Source organism: Echinops telfairi, unplaced genomic scaffold (genome assembly GCF_000313985.2).
Source record: "Echinops telfairi isolate 266 unplaced genomic scaffold, ASM31398v2 ScPeMD7_3509;HRSCAF=4178, whole genome shotgun sequence".
In the NCBI taxonomy this organism is placed as follows: domain Eukaryota; kingdom Metazoa; phylum Chordata; class Mammalia; order Afrosoricida; family Tenrecidae; genus Echinops; species Echinops telfairi.
Window position 1 is genome coordinate 13877688 of NW_022107407.1, and position 21309 is coordinate 13898996.

The window sequence follows — 21309 nt, forward strand, 5'->3', positions numbered from 1 at the left end:
TTCTTTCACTCTGGTCTGTTAGATCACCCAGGCAAGCCCTGGTTGATGTTCCTACCGTAACACTGGAAACAAAGACAAGAAAGAATAAGTAGAACAACCTTGGGGGTGGGGGTGGGGAGCAAAAAAAACGTTTAGTGATATGCGCTTTTAGTCTCCAATGATTCTTTTGCAGACATACACTTGATAGACTGTCAGTCCATTTCCTACCCCTCTGATTTTAGTTCTCACTATTATAATTGTGAGAATTTCCCCCTCGGACAACCTTTACTACGACCATTGTAGGATTTTCTGAAACACCAAATCCAGTTGATTCTGAGGAAGCCTAGACAGCCTCTAAAAGAAGGATCTATCTCTTGAACTCCACATAGTTACACTCCACTTCCAGGACATAAAATCAAAGACAAAACACAGGTCTGTGCCTATGAAAGAGGTAAAGCCACAGTGCAGGCATCTCCTCACTTGGGAGAGTTTGCACTCCTTGTGGTAGAACAGATTAGGGAAGGTTTCTACTTCTGTAGGCTGGGTGACATACCACACCCCACATAAGCAGGATTTAACCACTGAAGGAGAGACTCACGCCCCTGATCCCATAAAGAATTGTGAGTGTGAAATCTCCAAATGGGAAATGAAACCAGAGAGCAGAGCAAAAGTAAAGTCAGGTCGACCAGAGACAAGAGGGGTTCTATGAGTGAATAGGACTCAGAGAAACTCTGAGTCAGGCCCTCTCTCATCCCTAAATCCTTGGGCTGTCTTACACATTGCCTCAGGGACAGGGAACTGGTGCCCTCTCTGGGACTACACCTTGCCATCTGGACTCTATTCCACAGTACTTCTTGCTCCCAATGCCATCCAGTCAGAACAGAGCATGTTGGAGGAAAGTCCCTAGAATCTTTCAAACCTGCTGGAAACCCTTGAAAAGCTTTTGAACATATGTGTTGGGGAAGAAGCCAATATAGTAACTCTACTCCTTATGGCTTCTTCCTACTGGGATCCTCTAATAACATTCTCTAGCATTACCCCTTTAAAAAAAAAGCAAGCAAGCAAATAAACAAGAAAACAAGGCCAGTGAAGGACTATGGAACAAATAATCAATTGCTTTTATGCAAATTTAGGTTGAAACTGAAGACAGTGAAAAGTTCATTTATTTAGTTAGTTTTGAAACATTTTTGAGAGCAAGATAGGGCCTTCCACTTGAAGTTAAAGATCATCTAAAGAACAGATTTGACACATGAACACGATGGACCAAACACCTGGCAGAATGTGAGATGACATCAAGAACATCACACATGACAAAAGCAAAGGTCACTAAGAGAAGACCAAAGTGGATGTCAGAAGAAAGTCCAAACCTTAACTCTTGAGCAAGTCAGAGCTAAAATGAATGGGAACACAACAGAACAGCAGATCTCTTGCTTTGATGGTGCCAGATGATTGGTGGCTTAGAGCCAGCACACGTTTGCTAGTTTCATGCTCTGTTTGCTCTTTTATGACACATGTTAGTCTAGCACACGTGATTCTGATTCTGTGAATGAGTGTTATTGAAAGTTTTGCCCTATCGTCAACTCTCATTATTTGTGTAAATAGTGTCTAGTCATTTGCATTTTGAATGAGTACAAATCAACCATCCATGTATTTTGGATATATGCAAAGCTGTCCTTTACATGTATACTTTTCTGTTTTCAACCGTGTTTTAAATTCTGTACCATTGGCTAAATTAATGATACTATCAATATCATTCATATGCCCTATGCTATTTATTTATTATGTCCTCCAATAAAATGATAATGATATCTCTACAGTGAACAAGGGGCATGGATTAACCCTCAACATAATAGTGGATTTTGAGCTCACACTTCATTGTAGATCTAATCTAAGAACAATTCGCTTTTTGACATGGCCCTACTCAGTGCTTTCTGCATGAAGAAATCACTGACGATCGGAACGCTATCGAAAAGTGTGGTGACAAAAGCAGATGGGGACAGGTTTTCAGGAACGACACCATCTGGGACCCTAAAGGCTTGTCTTCAAGCAAACAGCTATCCCAGCAAGGCAGCAACTAAGTCCACATGGAAGAAACACACCCACCTGTGTGGTACACAGGATTATAAATTTAAAAAAAATCCAAATCCATAGGAGAGAACAGTGTTAGAGCTTAAATTCTGAATATCCAATTTGCAGAAGGCTATGAATGACAGTGAAAAACCAAAATTCATTCGCAGAGTCCCCATGTGAACTAAGCCTCCAGAGAATCCTCCCTGATTTAGACCAAGGGTGTGAATAGTCTTGCTATCTGACAGAATGCACTGGAAAGTGAATGATTGCACATGCCGTTATTTTTAAAATGTAAGACTTCATCATTTGATCTCCCTTTTGACCTATTTGAATTTGTTTTAGTTTTTAATATTTTCTTTCGTTTGATTAAGGTTTTCTGTTTTATTTTTCATTGTTTGTTTTTTTTTTTTCATGCTGTTCTGTATATGAAATCCAGGATAGGTAAATCTATAAAGACAGTAGCTGAATCAATATTTTCTTAAAGGCATAGTGATGGTGATTGGAGCAAGTAGGGAGCTTAAAAACAATGAGCACACAAAAGAAGAAAAGCTTCTAAAATTTGATAATTTCACAACTCTTTAATATGATCAAACTATTGAATTGTATGACATGTGTTTATATGGCAATAAAACAAAAAAACAAAGAGTAATGAAAAATAAACAAATAAATGTCCCATTTTGGAAACCTCACTAAGTGAACTGGACCTTACTTTAAACATACCTATTTCAGAGTAAATGAACTAAAAACTTCTTTGGACTTAAAGCTGAAAACCGTATGGTGACTATAAACTATAAACTATAAACAAAGGTCATGGCCTTTGAAGTCATTGAACTTTGACTGAAATGTTTATTACTGTGAGGTTCCCAATAATTAACAATTTCAGACTATCATATTTTCAATTTTTATGTTTCCTTTGCTTTTGGTGACATATCTTAATTCTTCTAATGAATAGTTTTGCCTTAGTGAATGAATGTTACCATTGCCTCGTATCTAAGCCATATTGTTTTCTTAAACAGTATTCTGTCACTGAAACAAAAAGAGCTGTACAGAAAAATCTCAATGGGCAATTCAAGAAGACAAAATGATGCATTATAATGAAATGCAAAATGAAAAAGATTTAGGAAACCAAGTGAGAAATATTAGCATATCTCAAACTTAAGAAATAGAAAAGATAGAAAGCAAATGTTTTGAGAATGATGATGGCAACAAATGAACAAATATGCTTGACACAATGTATGTATGCATGGATTATGATAAGAATTGTATGAGCCCCCAATAAAATGATTTTTAAAAAATAGAATAGAAAAACCCAATCCTTGAGTAACAGTATTGAAGGATTCTTTGTGTACAATATATAATGAGGCAGGATGCATTAGAAACAAAAAGATATAAAATACGAGGAATCAATTGTACAAAAAAAATTCATGGATACTCAACCATTTCAAGAGGTAGCATATGATCCAGTACTGAGAGATTTGTAAGAAGTCCAGGCTTCTCTGAATGAATTCTCAAAACACACGGCTCTAGGAATTGACCAAAAGGTCCATTTAAATGTTTCCAATAATGGACGCCTTACTGGAAGCACTCCACAGTCCATGCCAAGAAACTTGAAAGAGTATCTTTCAAAAAAGAGCAAACCAATGGGAAGAAATCTATATTTATGCCCATTCCCCCAGCAGAATGAGGGAAATTTCATACAGTACCATCAATACCAAATGCAAGTAAAATTTCATTGAAACTAATTCAAAAACGATTGTAGCAGTGCGTTGACAGAAAGCTGCTAGAAATTCAAGCCTGATTTGCAAGAGGATGGACGTGCTAATCTTGGTGCAAAGGACTGAGTCAGAGCTGTGCCATGGCCAAATAAGCAGGGGATGTCTATGTACTGATAGCGAGGGTAAGGGGGAAGTAAGCTGGTTTGACATAATGGTGTGTGAATGACAGTGAGACATTGATTAGAACAGATGAAGATGTATGCGTTTATATGCCTGATGATGATTAACTGGGGAATAAACATCATATGTCATATATCAAATTATATAGATAAATATATGGGGGAAGGTATCCTCTTACCGTATGTATAACGAACGGGGAAGGTATCCTCTCACTATACTTATTAAACCCGTAAGCCAAGCAAACAACCAGAGAAGTGGATTACCTAAAGAATAATTCAGCATCAGGTTTGGAGGAAGGCTTATTAGCCACCTACGTTACGCAGATGCCAGACCCTTGCTTGCTGAAAGTAAGGAGGACATGAAACTCTTACTGATGAAGATCAAGGACGGCGGCCTTCAGAATGGGTTACAATTCAATGTAAAGATAACAAAAATCAATGCGAAAAACAGCCCCCCAAATTCTCATAACTGGACCATGATGAACGAGGTTGTCAAGGATTTCGTCTTGCATGGATCCACACTCAATCTTAAGGAAGCAGCAATCAAGAGATCAAAGGGCATATTGTATTTGGGCACATATACTACCCAGGGCCTCTTTAAGGTATTAAAGGCAAAGCTGTCACTTTGAGGACTAGGATACCTGACCCAAACTATGGTATTTTCAATCGCCTCAAAGTTGGACATTGAAAAAGGAAGATTAAAGAATTGATGCATTTGAATTATGGCGTTAGGGAAGAATGTTCAAAGTACTGTGGGCTGCCAAAGAGACAAACCAATCGATCTTAGGAGAAGTACAGCTCCCTAGAATCGATGATGGTGGGACTTTATCTCATGTATTTTGGGCATGTTATCAGGAGGGATCAGTCCGTCTCTGCACAAAGGAAACATGCTTGGTAAAGTGGATCGGCATCAAAGCAGAAAGCTCTCAGTGAGATAGATCGACACAGAGGCTGCAACATAACCACGTTTGCAAAGATAGTGGAAGACTCGGAAGTATTTTGCTTTGTCGTACATAGGGCGGCCAGAAGTAGAAACTAACTCAATCTCACTTATCAACAACATTATACGCACCTGCAAAGCAATCCGCCTGAAAAGAAAGAATGAATGGATGACTTCTGAGAAAAATAGAAGTAGTAACAATTGGATCACGAAGAAATTGAAAGCCCCTCTGCACCACCACCACCATGGAAGAGCGAGGCCACTTATTTGATGTCTAACCTTGAATCAAGCACCTGAACTACCCAGGGTTTCACAGCTCAGTTCTCTCAAATCCTCACAGGAAAAGTCATTCCAATTTATTTACACTAAAATGATAGAAAGTTTCCAATCCATTTTATAAAGTCAGCAAATATCTAATATTAGACTGATAAAAAACAGTTAAAAGAAAAATAATACTATAGATCAATATCCCTTCCTTAATAAATAATAAAAGTACAGTAGAACATTGAATCCAAAGAGAAAGGATTTTTTTCCCCTCAGAGTGGTTTAATATTAAGAGAGTAGATTTATATGATATATGATACCAGAGGATCCCTGGGACTGTAGTGGTTACATGTTGGCTGCTAACTGATCAGCAGTTCAAAAACCCCAGCCACTCCACAGGACAGAACAAGGCTTCCTGGTCCCTTAGAGAGACGCAGCAGTCTCGGAAACTCACAGGGGCAGCTCTATCCTGTCGCGGTGAGCTAGAATTGAATCAATGACCATGAGTTCGGTTTTAAATTTAGTTATGAAACCAACAAATTAAATAGAAAAATCATTTCAGTAAGGATTTAAAATGCAGTGATAAAATTTACCATTCCTGGTAAAATGAAGGAAATTAGAAAGAGTAAAATTTCTAAGCTGTAATGTAGGCACAATAACAAATGTGACTTTGAATAAACAATTAAACCAGCAACGATTTCAAATAAAATTCACAATTAGATGAAACACTCTCACTATTATTACTGAGTAGTATCTCAGACATTTTAGTAATTCAATTAGATCAGAGATTAGAAAATAAAATAAGAACTCATGAGATTATTAGACTTGAGCATATAAACTTTAAATAGTGCTTTATGATGAAAGATGCTGTATTGGTGGAAATACAGAAAATATTTTTCAAGAAAGGTAAGAAAATAAAGCTTGCTTAGACTCACTAGAATATACCAGGAGCAATTAAAATTGACACATAATTTAGTAGAAAAATGGACAAATGATGCAAAGAGGCAATTCACAATAATAAATACTAGGAAAGGAAGAGAAAGAAGAATAAATGCAAGACAATTATTAAAATGTATTAACATTCAGATGATGCAAATAACATAATAATAAAATCACTCTACCTAACTGGCAGAAAATGCAAGGAAAAAATATGTCTACTCCTTATGTGCATGTAGGAAAAAATATTCTCAGGCAATGTTTTGAGGTGTTATGTCATTTTTCTGAAAGCAATATGACAGCATTAAAAAATGCCTGTCATTCTGGATTTTCAATTCTGAGGAGCTAGACCATGGAATTAAATCAATGAGATATAAGGATATGGCTGAGTTCATCATTATAATCCACAGCATAAAATTTTATTCAGTTATTAGAAAGACAGACTTGAAACTTTATTAGATAACTTGAAGTATTTCTGTGAACGCTATAAGATTAATAAAATATGTCAAAATAATGACCTTTTTGATTATTTTAATAAAATAAAATATTTTAAACAATATTCCTGTGTTCGTATTTCACTATTAATAGTTGTATGAGCAATGAGATCATGTAAGATCTGTATACTGCTTAAAGAAACTAATATAGAACATGTTCAAATGGCGCTAATATAAGCAGAATTACACAGTGAGTCTCCATGTAGCCATGACTCAGCTTCCATTAAGTTTCTGAGAATCACATTCCATTTTTCACTTCTCTGACCCAGACACTTTCCAAAGTAAGTTTTCTATCTTGTGAAGTGAGTGACTAACAGGAAACGGAAAGAAGAGCAGAGGTAAGTCAAGGAAATGAGGAAAAGGAGAAGATGAAGAAGAACGTGCAAAGGAAAGCGTACTCATTTCTGTGACATGACATTTATGGGTGGGCACACAATTTTAGTATAAATAATCCCATACTCGAGTTAAAATCTACTCAGAATCAACATAAATATGAAGGCTTTTTTAAAGGGTTATGTAGGTCCCAAGGAGTGTTGGTCGACTTAGCTGACCTCTGAGTCTATAGCTTGGTAGTTATAGTTCTCTCTAGATTCCGCGTCTGTCTTTTATAATCTGACTTCCAGGTCTTGGAGCTGAGCAGTGACCTGCCGTAGTGCCTCCCAGTCTGATAGTCAAAAGGTAACGATGTTTAATTACAGCGTAACATATGACCTGCCGATCTTGATTTCTTTAGCCTCTGGAGCTTTGTGAGTCAGGAGATGCTTCCAGCTTGATGTATAACCCATAGATTTTGGACTTACAAGTCACAACAGGGTCACTATGAGTTGGCACGAACTTGATGGCAGTAGATTTTTTGAAGGTACTATCATGAAACTAAGACAAACATAGTTTGTCTGAACATTGCTGCCTGAACTTGTGCACCACTATGCACTGATTGCAGAGACAAGTTTAAACACACACACACACACACACACACACACACAATTCTGTGACTGTATTAAGTGGAACCAGAGTTGAAATACTTTTTCACTTATCTTCATATAAACATCAATAGTTTTGCTTCTTTAGCAAAGCCAGCCTAAGACAGAGGGCAGGTCATAGGAAAACTTATAGTTTTAACAAAATTTACCAAAATAAAGATATATTGAAACTAACCAAATATAGTTTTCAACATAGGCAGGTAAGAAAAATAAAACAAATGAAAAGGAATAACAAAAGTTATAATAAACATAATTATCATAAATTACCTTTATTGATTTAAAAGACTCATTATGATAAATACAATTGAAAATATATCTTAAGATTTAACATTGCAAAGGTGACCAGACCCAGTGAATTTAAGGAAAAGTTTTACTCATACTTTAAACAATATATTTTAACCCACATTAATCCTGAGTATAGAAAATTATAAGACAATCACACCTTCTATGATGTTAGCATAATTGTGTCAATAAAAGAAGAAAAGTACTACACAAGAAAACCCTTACTTATGGAGAGAGATTTAAAAGTTTTATAAAAGAGTAGCAAACTGAGTCCAAGAGTAAATGGACATCATCACTGAGCAGGTTTCAAGCAGAATAGAAAGAGGGCTCAGGGTTGGGAAATGTATCGCTGTAATTCACTGCAATAACAGAGTCAGGGAGAAATCCCCAGTAGAGGTTGGAGAAGTAGTTGATAAAACTGCAACCCATCTGCTCATCTTAAAATCTCCTGAGGGGATTGTAAATAAATGACTATTTTCTTTAACTTATCTACCAAATTTATAGTAGACACGATACGGAGGTCAAAAAAATCATTAGAACAATGTCTATTACAATAAAGGAGAAAACTAGAATAAGTATCACTGGTACTCTTCGATTTTTTTTTTTACTTCAGCAATATTTGTGTAGGTATGTATACACACACATATATGAAGGATATTATATATATCTATGTATCTCTTCAAGAATGTGATAAATAGAATAGAAGAACATGGAACTTTTCCACGAACTTTTTGAAGACCCCTCATGTAATCAAGTGCTGCATAATTCGGACCTTTGAATGCACCCGCAACGGTAAGATTACAATGGATTTCTGAGACCTCAGTCAGAGAATGAGACAAAGCAAATGCAATAGCTTCCCCTATGCATTGTGATTGAACTTCCAGGAGTATAAATTTACTGTATGTAACACATGTATATATACATACATGTATATCCTATAATACATATGTGTCACTAGCTTATGCATGTAATACACTATGTGTTCTCTCTAAAACAGTTACGGTGTAGACGTTGACTCATAGGTGATGGCATCCAATCTTATGGATTGCATCTCTCTTGAATGATCTCTCGTTTTCCTTGGAAAATGTTGTTGTGAAGTGTATCATAGCTGCAAGCACAACAAACTAGTGCTAGTTATTGCTAGCAGCAGAAAGAGGTCAAGAAGAATTATCAATTTGAATTTGAAGCACTAGCTAGTCAATAACATGAAGATGGAAATACAGTGAATTTTACTGCAAGACACTTAGGCATGTTCACTGGACAATCAGAATAATCCTTAAAAACAAAAAAATTCAGGTCTGTGTAAATAAGACAGGCTGGATGAACAAGCTGGAGGATCAAACAATGAGACTGACAGTTCCGGGGTGGGGTGGGGGTGGGGGGACATTGGAGAGGGGGAGGTGTGGGAAAAGGTAGTGATGTAACAAGCACAGGGACAAGGGAACAACAAGTGATCTAAATCGGTGATGAGGAGGGTGTAGGAGACCCGGTAGGGGGTGACTAAGGGCAATGTAACTGAGAGGAATTGCTGAAACCCAAATGAAGGCTGAACATGATAGTGGGACAGGAAGAAAGTAAAAGGAAATAGAGGAAAGAGCTAGGAGGTAAGGGCATTTATAGAGGTCTAAATACAGGCATGTACATATGTACATGTATTTAAATATGAGGATGTGGAAATAGATCTATGTGCATATATGTACACATTTAGAATTAAGGTAGCAGATGGACATTGGGCCTCCACTCAAGTACTCCCTAAATGAAAGAACAGTTTGTTCTATTAAACTGGCATTCCATGATGCTCACCTTCCCAACACAATTGCTGAAGACAAAGCGGGTACATATACAAATGTGGTGAAGAAAGCTGATGGTACCCGGCTATCAAAAGATATATCATCTGGGGTCTTAAAGGCTTGAAGGTAAACAAGCGGCCATCTAGCTCAGAAGCAATAAAGCCCACATGGAAGAAGCACACCAGCCTGTGTGACCACGAGGTGTCGAAGAGATGAGGTACCAGGCATCATCAGAACAAAAAATCATATCATTGTGAATGAAGGGAAGTGTGGAGTGGAGACCCAAAGCCCATCTGTAGGCAATTGGACATCCCCTTAAGGAAGGGTCGCAGCCTTAAGGAGGACACAAGCCAGTCAGTGTGCAGGGTAGCAATGATGAAACATACAACTTTCCTCTAGTTCCTAAATGCTTCCTGGCTCCCCACCCCCTTCATGATCTCAATTCTACCCTACAAATCTGGCTAGGCCAGAGGAGGTTGGAAACTGGTGCAGATAGGAACTGGAAACACAGGGAATCCAGGGCAGATGATCCCTTCAGGACCAGTGGTGAGAGTGACGACACTGGGAGGGTAGAGGAAGGGTTGGGTGGAAAGGGGGAACCAATTACAAGGATTTACCTATAACCTCCTCCCTGGGGGATGGACAACAGAAAAGTGGGTGAGGGGAGATGTCGGACAGTGTAACCTATGACAAAATAATAATTTATAAATTATCAAGGGTTCATGAGGGAGGGGGGAGAGGGATGGGAGGGGAGAAAATGAGGAGCTGATGCCAGGGGCTTAGGTGGAGAGCAAATGTTTTGAGAATGATGAGAGCAATGAATGTACAAATGTGCTTTACACAATGATGTATGTATGGATTGTGATAAGAGTTGTATGAGCCCCTAATAAAATGATTTTTAAAAATTACTCTCAAAACTGTTACATAATTGGCTCAGATGGAGAAAGTGCTAATGGTATGGACTGAGTACAACAACAGGAAGAGCAAATTTTCTCTCAGCACATTGGACATTACTGCTATGGTGCAAAGCTTCTTTGAGATGCTCAAGGGAAAAGCAATACCAGACAATGATATAATGTTCTCACAAAGTCGAAATCAAATATCATCATATTTCACAGTATGAATTATGGTAGTGAAGGGAAGCATCATTGCATATATGAAATGAGGAAAAAATCTTATTTGAATACTATATTTGTCTATATAGAAAATGTAAGGGTAGCAATGCACACAGTATTAAACCAGAAAGTTGGTGAAATAAAATAACTATATTTTAAATAATCAATGTATCCCTACACAAGAGTAAAAGAAGTGACTAATAAAATATTCTGAAATTCAAAAGTTTTTAATAAATATTGTCAAAATAAACAATATTAAAAGATAAGGAATCATGTATGAATATGGTTAAAGTCTGGCATGTGTAAGGAATTTACATAAAACAATATGAAAAGCAACTTAGAACAGAATTAAGAGCAAAATATGTAAGTAAGCATTTTCTAGAAAGATAATTAAAATGGCAAATTTATAAAAGATAGCAAGTAATAGGAACTCAGTGATATATTTCTAAAATGTCCCATCATATTGGCGTATTATATGAGAGAAATAATATTAATGGTTCATGATAAATAACCAATTAGAAAATATAATTCATGTTTCGACTGCTACTGGGCAACTCAAGAGTATCAAAAGGAAGACATTTATACATCCCATGATCTACCAATTCCAACTTATTAGATACCTTGAAATGCACATGGTTACAAGGTAGCCTGTGCAGCACTATTTGGCAGAGATTGTAATATCAAATTGTATTCTGTATTCTCAAAGGAGCCATGCTGGTGCAATGGTTAAGCTTCCAACTGCCAGCAAAAAAATGGACAGTTCATTGTCTCTGAATGAGAACAGTCTGCTCGTCGACTCCTATAAATAAATGTATAGCCTAGCAAACCCTCCTGGGCAATCCTACTGTGTCAAATAGGGTTGCCACGGGTCAAAACCAACACGACAGGACGTACCATCACGGTACCAAAGAGTGTATCTCATTATTAACTTAGTTTACAATTCATGTATACGTACGTGTGTATCTCTGCATTTTTGGTTTTGTTCATTTCTGAATTTTCTTGAGATGTGTCCATCTTATTAAGATATTTCTTTCTTGCTTTATAAGCTCTCTTTAGTTAAAAAATGATAATGATACTTTCCCGATCACAAATTTTGAAAACAGCTTTTCTCACTGCATTGATTTTGTTTCTATGCCTCTGACACCTCTCGATAAAATATTTTGATCCAGGCCTCATTCCTCAGAGCCTCTGTGGGCCCCTGTTCATTAGATAATCAATCCCAGCTTTACTCCCTCTTGCCTACGGTTCCCTTCCCGGTCCCTGTGATTTCCTGGCCCTCGCAAATTTGGCTGCCAGTATATGAATGAAGTTTTACCAGCGCTGGCTCTGGTTCACAGAAGTGATTCTTGCCCACGGCCAAAACAGGAAGTGGAAATATATGAAAGAGAGCTGATAACCAGCATGGTTCAACTGCAAAATAACTGAGCCCTAAAATGCATGAAATGGAGAGAGGAAATGTATACCCAACTGGGGTCCCCCAACAGGAGCAGAGCGTCACTATGGATTATAGTCATCTTCTTCCCAGTCAGGTTTCCCGTGTTCCCTCAGCCTTACGACAGTCTGCCCTTACTGTCCGGTGTAGGAAAAGGATCCCGGAAAGTAAGTGTGTGTGTGTGTGTGTGTGTGTGTGTGTGTGTGTGTGTGTGTGTGTGTTTGAGGCCTAACTCAAATTTGTCTTTCAAGTCTGATGTTTTCTACTGGTCTTTCCTCTTTTCTTTCTTTTAATGGGACTGGTGTATCTCACTCACAAAACAACAGTTCGCTGCAGGCTGCATACGACTCACAGCGACCTCATGTGTGTCAGGAGGGAACCGTGCTTCATAGAGTTTTCAATGCTGATTTTTCAAATCACCTTTTCCAGATGGAATCCGATTGACCAGCTTTCTATGACTAGCTAACCTGTTTGTACCACCTCCATTTCATTCATCTCTAAATTGGCCTGCCTCTTCAGTATATATTCTTTCTATGATAGGCTTCTTTAGGCTCTTAGAAGTGGGGTTGATGTCTGATATCTCTAGGGACAACTTACCAAAGAGGCACATGAGCCACAGTATGTGGGACCCTCATTATTTTGAGTGGGATTGCAAAGATGTTTTATTTTATTTTAAAATCAAGGTAAGCATTTTAAAAAACCTTTGAACTTGAAAATGCAGTATAAATGCAGTTAACTTTAACCTAATGTAGTTGTAAAATATAATTTAAAATGCTTTTTTTTTTTTAGAGCATTGATTCTCAATCTTCCTTATGCCGTAACCCTTTAATACAGTTCCTCATGTTGTGGTAAACCCACCCCCACCAACCATAAAATTATTTTCATTGCGACTTCATAACTGTAATTTTCATACTCTTATGAATCGGGCAACCCCTGTGAAAAGGTCCTTTGACCCCCCAAAGGAGACTCGACCCGCAGCTTGTGAACTGCTGCAATAGAGGAAGGGACGCTGTGAAGATGAAAGCAACAAGGTGCCCTTGGAATGTCCTCTGGCTATCAGCTGGTGTTCTGCTCACATAGTTTCGGACACTTCGGTGAGATGACTGCCCTTAAAGGAGAGAAAACTTCCATTGTGACCTCTACAAGATTTGGGTACCCACAATCTCTCTTTCCACCCTTACTGTGTGGCTGTCACATGACCTTAGCCTCTAAATGGTCTTTCTGTTTGCTACTAAACTCCAGTTGTCCAGTTAACAGCTGTTAAAAACCAGTAACATTTCCTTCATTGAAGAACTTTTGGTAGAAAATATTCCCTTATCAAAGCATTAGGAAGAAAAGTAATAAACTTTCTATCTGTACTGTTTCCTTTCTTGCTATTAAGAGTGAAAGTGAGTACTATATTTAATGGAGATCTCTTTTTAGTATCTATGAAAATCAAATGCATGCTCTTTCCGACTTGGAGATTTCATTGCTAGTAATTTGTCTGTTAGGCAAGTCCATGTGTCCTGGGATTTGTGTATAAAGATGCTGTTTGCTGCATTGTTTGCCAGAGCATACCATAAAAAGCTTATTGTTTATTAAGTAAAGTGATTAAATATGTTATAAGGCAATATAACTTATTTAACAAAACAAGAAAATCATCAAATTAGAGTTCATCTAATTATATGAGAGAAATTCAAGAAATATTGCTAAGTGACCCAACATATCAGGCAAAGAGTGGCATATATTATATGACATATCAGGTAAAAAAAGAGTATGAACACACTCATATGTTTATGGTATATATTTACATATTTTATATATAGTATATATACAATCTATAATATTACCCATATCTATTGTGCATATATATCATCTCTATATGTAATTTCAGATGGAGTACATAGCACATTCATAAGGGCTAATAACCTCTGGAGAAGTGGCAAAATAAAGAGACTTTGGTATTTAATTTTATAATTGTCTTTATGGTTTGGATGTGTAAAATGGCCCTTGATAGTTTCATAACAAAAAGAAAAATAGAGAGTTAAGTAAACTTCTACCTGTATGGGAAAACAAGGGTTTTGGTTTACACACGTCAGCTGGCAATCAATTCCTCCCCAGAATGCAGCTTTACTGGTGCTTTGAGGTGTGAATGCAATGTCATGATCAATATATTGTCCCCACACCATCAGGAGATCAGAATATTGGCCATCTTCTGTAACAGCCTCATTTGAAACTTGAATAATTTGTCTTGTCACTTCCCGAACCTGGGGAAGAGAAAATCAGTTTGTCATGATACAGGAAAGCCACATTGTAGGCAGAAAAATGACACTGTGAGATAATAAATTTTATGGTATGAATCATGTTCACAGAATTCACAGAAAACCCCTATCAGCTCTTCTCTTTGCAATTATAGTAGAGCAATGATGAACTTGGAAGATAGACATTTTGGGTTTCAATCACGGCTATCATGTCATTTGTTTGTAATATTTAAATTTCATTTCTATGAGCCTTAGTTTAAAGAATTCTGGTGGTGCAGTGAGTTAAGCTTTAAGCTGCTAACTGCAAGGCCAGCAGTCTGAATGCACTAGCCGCTCCGTGGGATAAAGGTAAGGCTGTCTTCTGCCAAGATTTACAGTCTCAGAATCCCTGTGGAATATTTTTACTGTCTCTTAGGTCACTATGAGTCAGCATCATCCAGTTGGCAGCAGGTTTTTAGGCAAGTTTTTATTAGCTAAATAAGTGTAAAAGTGCTGATTTTTCAAGGTTGGTGTCAGAACTAAATAAAGTCCATAATAAAATAGCTTCCCACTGTTATGATACAATACATGAAGCATGGAGCCATAAGTCCAAAGGCCAGAGCCGTGAGCCATCGAGAAGTTCTCCTAGGTCCTGGAATCTATCAGCATTTGCTCAGATGGATTTCAAAATCGGTTGTAGTCAGAGACTCCTTTCACCCTTCTTTTATTGTTTTTTTCGTTTTGGACTCTGATGTCTACACTTCTAACCTATTATCCTATAACTATCCAATCACTATCTCTGTCCTAAGACCCCATAGGACAGAATGTAACTTAAGGTTTCTGAGGCGGTGAATCTTTATGGGAAGAGACAGCCTCATCTTTCTCCCATAGAGTGGCTTATGGAGATGATGAACTGACCTGGAGGTCAGCGGCTTAATTAATAACCCGCGCCGGCACCAGGGTCATGGGTCAGAACGGACTCCATGGCAGTTGGTTTTATTTTATTCACCCTTCTGCTTGGGGTGCAGATGACTTGCTTCCGCTATCAGGTCTAGGTGGGAAGAATTTTGCCCCAGAATTGATTATACCCAGAATCTCCCCAGTAATTAAAAAAAATCAAAAATGATGAGATTTAAGGATTCAGACTTGATGAGATTTCATACTTAAGATGTTGTTTGTTGTTCGGGGCCATCAAGTCAGTTCTGGGTCATAGCGACCCTGTGGACAAATGACAAAACACGGCCCAGTCCTGCGCCGTCCTCATCCTCACAACTGTTCTCATGTCTGAGCCTATGGATGCAGCCACTGTGTCAATCCATCTCGTTCAAGGTCTTCCTCTTTTCCACTTTCCCGCTACTTTCCCAGGCATGGGATTCTTCTCCAGGGACAGGCCCCCCTTGACAATGTGTCCAAAATACAGGAGATGATGCCTCATGATCCTTGTCTCTAGAGAGAATTTTGGCGTTCTTTCTCCAAGACAGATTTGTTTGTGCTTTGGGCGGTCCACGGTACTTTCAATATTCCTCATCAGCACCTTAAGTCCAATGCAGTCATTCTTCTTCCACTGTCCTTATTCAATGTCCAACTTCTCACATGCACATGAGGTCATTTAGAATACCATAGCTAATAAGTTTGCCTTTCAACACTTTGAGGTCTTGTATGGCCGATGTACCCAATATGTCCTTTGGTCTCTTGATTGCTGCTTCTATGGGGCTTGGTTATGGATCCAAGCAAGATGAAATCCTTTACAACTTCAATCATTTCTCCACTTATCATTATGTTTCTTACTGGCCTAGTTGTAAGGATGTCGGTCTTCTTTACATTGAGTTGTAATCCATATTGCAGACTGCCATCCTTGATCTTCATCAGCAAGAACTTCAAGTTCTCCTCACTTTCAGCAAGCAAGGTTGCGTCATCTGAAGGTCAGTGGTTGTTAATAAGCCTTCCTCCAATCCTGATGCCACATTCTTCATCATATAATCCAGCTTCCCCGATAGTATGACAATATAGTCATTTCAGACTTGTTGGGAGCTTTGCATGTGGGACATGCTCGTTTTTGAGAACCAGAATATGGTAACACAGTCTGCTTTCCAGTTCTCAAAATAGTCAAATCTGTCCTAAATTAAAAATGTATTCATCCCATCCAAAGGTCCCCAAGTCTGAAATGATTATATCAGCAACCAAAAGTCCAAAACCTCATGTGTCCACCTTTAAATCCTTTTAAATTGTAAATGCTTCACTTTCATGGAAATAGTACGTAATATATGCGATTAAGGAGCCCTGGTGGTGTAGTAGTTACGCGTTATCTGTGACTTCCATGTTCCAGTTTTGAAACCACCGGTCACTCCACAGGAGGACACAGGGCTTTCTATTCCCGTAAACAGCTAAAGTCTTGGAAACCAGTTAACTCCGAGAATCTCTTCTTATTTGCCTATTAAACACAGTCTCTCATAAAACACCACAGGCATTTCACTGTCCAGTGTCCAACACAAAATATGTAAGGTCATTGCCCCAATTTAGAGATAATCCAAGTGCGACTAAGAGATGTTAAGTGATTTGTAGAAAATTAAAAGTGGAAGTTAAACCAGATAAATTTGGTCTTTTACTTTCAAGAGCAAAAGACCTTACTCCATGTCCACTAATCATTGCTCCTCTCTCCAGTTCAGTGACTTGCATCTGAAGATTTCAGTCGCTAAATTCCACTCAGAGCAAACCATCCCTCATAGGATCGAATGAATCTATGTAAAGCGCTGACACCGTATTCACGTCTCCTCACTAGTTTGTTCCAGACTCTAAGAACACACTGGACTCTCATGAATGTTTCTGTTGGTTGTTTTTAATTCTACCCACAGCATTTATCAAAAGGACAGTTACTAACAGAACAACACTGCTAAATCCGGTACCATCTTAATGATCATTGGTGTTCATATTAAATAGCCATCGAAAGAAATTTCTTCTGTCCTGGTTAACTATGAATATGTTTATCAAACAAATTATTCTCTGGAAGCAAAGGCTCGATCATTATCTTTATTTAAAGCAATCAATTAATTAATTGATAGGTATCTTTGAATGTGCTTAGTCTTGGACTTAACAAATAAATATATATTTTAAAAGTCGAAGTGATTGAAAAGAGAGTTAGATGAATCTTAATTTAAATTTGCATTGTTCCTCTCCCTAGTTGAGTGACTTCAATCTTCAGGATTTTCAGTTGCTAAGCTGCAATTACGGGAAATGATACTATCTCATAGGCATGTTGAGAAAAATCAAAGGAAATTATTCATGGCACCTGACTGGCATACTGAGCAAATTTAAAGGTTAGTTTCCTGCTTGCTACCTTTAAGGAAAACTATTTTTAATCATATTTACTTAGGATCCTAAGGTACAAACCAGGGGTAGAGGGAACCCATTGTATAAGAAGTTGCGATTCCAGCCCCTCGGCTGGCTGAGAGCATCTTCATAGACTGGAGGGAGCCATCTCGCGAGCGCTGTGTTGGCGGCTCCCCATCGAGGGTGGTCTCTGTAGGAAACAAACGTGTGCAAAGTTTGAGTTGGTGAAGAAAGGAAATGATACATTACGTCTCAACTTGAACTTGAGACTGCACATCATTCTCAAGGAACATAAACGAGGATGGCTCCTGATGACTTTGCTTTGAAGAAATGGTCTTTTAACTCTGGTACATAGTCGGGGCAGCACAAAAGACTTTCTTAAGAGTATACAGCATGGATAATTACAAGGGGATTCATTTTCAAAGCCTCACCTTCCATATACGCTCTTTCTCAGCTTGACAATAAACTTGTTTTCCAGGTGTCTTGCCAGTTGAAATCTCTTTTATGCCTTCACCTTTCTAATAGCCATTCCTCTACTTATTTATTTTTTTGGAAAAACATATCTCTCACTCTAATAGAATATAAAATGGTACACTGTCCTGGAGGATAAAAACCTGTGGGGTTCTAAACAAAGGGTTTAAAAAATATTGTTATATCTAAGCATCTACTAATCAAGGCACCATAAATCCACCTTAGGGCTTCATGCATTTTTCTGTCATATTTATTTTATGTTAAGGATGCACTGTCTGTTAAAAACAGGGTACTTGGGTGCTTGCTGTAACATTCTAAATCCAGAAGTGAGATGGTTGTCAAGGGAACACTTATTAATATATTTATTTGGATTTAAAATGAATTGAGACTTTTTTATGAGAAAAAGTAAGTCATATTTAATTTGATTGATTGGACAAGGAGGACGGACAATGCCAAATTAGGTTAAGTGGTAACAAATTCTGTAAATAGAATAAGTTTTAGTGTCTTGTGTCAAAATATATTTAGTGTACGGTATGACAGAGATGTGTTTAATATTTTTGTTTGTTTTGGGTTGGTTTTTTTTACCAACTATTTCTAATTATATTGTGTCGAATAAGGTATGTCTAGGTAAAAGTGGGGCAGGCTTACTTGATAGTAATTTGATGTGTCTGGGTAGAGATTGGGGGACTAGTTCCAGAAACGGAGTAAATGAAAAAGCAATGGTGGAGAGGGAATTCTTTTGCAAATCACAAGCTTTTCAGTATTGGTTTTAAAAAATTAACAGAACCCAATGGAGTTGTTGCTGATAGTTCAATTAAAGTCATTTTAAAGATAGTTCATAATATGCTCATTTTCTCTACATCATAGGAGCAACTTTGGGAACTGGGTTATATTAGTAGAATAAAACGTATTCCCTTCCCAGCTATATATTTTGTAAAAAGAAAAAAGTTTTAAGTACATACATCTATAAATGTGGGGCGAGGGGGGGGGAACAAGGAAAAGTTTACTCTGTATCCTTTTACAATAAGTAGGATACTAACATAGTTTATAATCCAAAGGGGAATTCTTTGGAGGAGACAAGAAAGTGCTACTAATAATTATGTTGAGATAATGTACCCAAATAGGGACTGTCTCAGGGAATATGGGATGTATGGTCACTTATTTAATAAGGAATAGCTACCTAATGAATGCTTGAGCTAAGGGAAATGCTCATATCCTTTTTGTTCATAAATTAATTTTTCCAAATTATCACTATCTTTAATATTTTACCAATATTTATAATATATCTGCTAATTTGATCAAATGAATCTAATAACAAGTATAATATCAACTCAAATTTGAGTAACATAATTAACAATTTTTCTAAAAATAAAATAAAATTGATATAATATACATTTTAAAATTAAAATTGAACTATAAACTAACAGAAAATAACTATGTTACATAAATTATATAAGATATTTTTAATTTAAATCATATAGATATAAGATTTATATAGAGTAAGACTAAACAGATATGTTAAAGGAGAAAATAAAATATTTTTAATCCTAAGATATTCTCTGCTTGGAAAAATATAGAAAATTAGAATGAGAGTAGAAGTTGAAAAGCAAAATAAAAATGAAATATTTTCTATTAGAGAAAAACTCAGAATTTTTAAATAGATTGCTTGGTACAACATTACATGTTACCATGGTAGTTTATAAGTTATTTTTCCAGTTTTAGATATAAAAATTTAAGACATTCTGCAGCTATTTAAATAAATATTAGGTATTGAGCTTAAAATGCTTATGTGGAATTCCTTCTTTTCCAGCACTCTTTTAGAGGCACTCTGTAAGATAGACGAGGGCTACATAGTCAAACAGATGACCCAAAGAAAGACAAGGGTGAAGTACAGCCAGATACCCCACAGTTGTGTCTAAATACAAATGCTCTCATCTAATGCTAGTTAGCCTTCCTGTATTTGTCATTTTCGGAGGCATATTTCATGCCAATAAACACTTCCATTTATCCTGTACATAATTTTTATTAATATGCACTGTACTAGTAGCTAGAAATACCATAATAAATAAAATAAAGTTTATTGTGAATGCCCAGATAGGGTGTACAGAGAATAATCAGACAAATGAGTAGATATTTTACATATTGTCAGCTCTGAAGAAAACCAATGTGAGATGATGGAATGAGGCGTTCTGTGAATTATTCTGCACGATAGAAGACTTGGAGATGTCTCTTCTAAGTGGGTGGTCAGTGAGTACAGGTCCAGGTAAGATTTGATATAAACAATGTGATGACCTGGAAGGAAGACAGCCTATTGAGGGGGAGCAGCAAGCGTCAAGGATTTGTAGAGGGAAAAACTTTTTCAAGGAACAGAAAGAGGCACTTTCATTTAAGTGGCTACTCTTCTAGATATTGAGCATCTGCTTGTGTTGCTGTTGTTAAGTGACCTCAAGCCAATTGTGACCCACAGTGACTTTAGGAACTGATTCCTGTGCCATCCTCACAATTGTTCTTACACCTGAGCCCATTGTTGCAGCCATTGTGTCAGTCCATCTCCCGGAGGGCCTTCCTGTCCTTTGCCAACCCTCCAATTTAACAAGCATGATGTCCTTCTCCGGAGGTCTCTCCTGATCACATGTCCAAAGTATGTAAGATGAAGTCTTGCCATGCTTGCCTCTAAGGCGCACACTGGCCATACTTCTTCCAAGACAGATTGGTTTGTCCTTGTAGCAGTCCATGGTACCTTCAATATTCTTCTCTAGCCCCATAATTCAAATGCATTAATAATTCTTTGGTCATCTTCATTCAATGTCCAACTTTCAAATGCAGATGAGGTAGTTCATGACCTTCATAATTTGATAGCTAGGCTGATTTTGATGCCTAGTGTGTCCTGTGGGGAAAATGTAGGGCTGGGAAAAAAAGGCTCAAAAAGCCAGACTAGCCTAGGCTGCACATTTCTTTGGATGTTGTTCTAAGTATTGTTTTCAAATTTGTGTATAATTCTATTCATCTACTCAACAAACAAGGCACCCTAGCGGTAGGGTGGGGTCATCATTGGGTTACTCACTGTGAAGTTGGTCGGTGAAGTGCACATGCTGCTCTGGGGGCGGGGTGGGGGC

At 37.5% G+C, this 21309-nt stretch overlaps 1 protein-coding gene across 1 annotated transcript in view; it reads right to left on the bottom strand.

Annotated features, from left to right (window-relative positions):
* The window catches only part of TPO (thyroid peroxidase), a 183442-nt gene that overhangs the window by 84106 nt on the left and 78027 nt on the right, over nt 1-21309 (bottom strand). The window contains exons 5-6 of the mRNA XM_004709831.1: nt 17783-17912; nt 14216-14422 (exon numbers count right to left, since the gene is read on the bottom strand). Of these exons, the coding sequence (XP_004709888.1) occupies nt 14216-14422; nt 17783-17912 (337 nt within the window). The remainder of the gene's footprint in view (nt 1-14215; nt 14423-17782; nt 17913-21309) is intronic.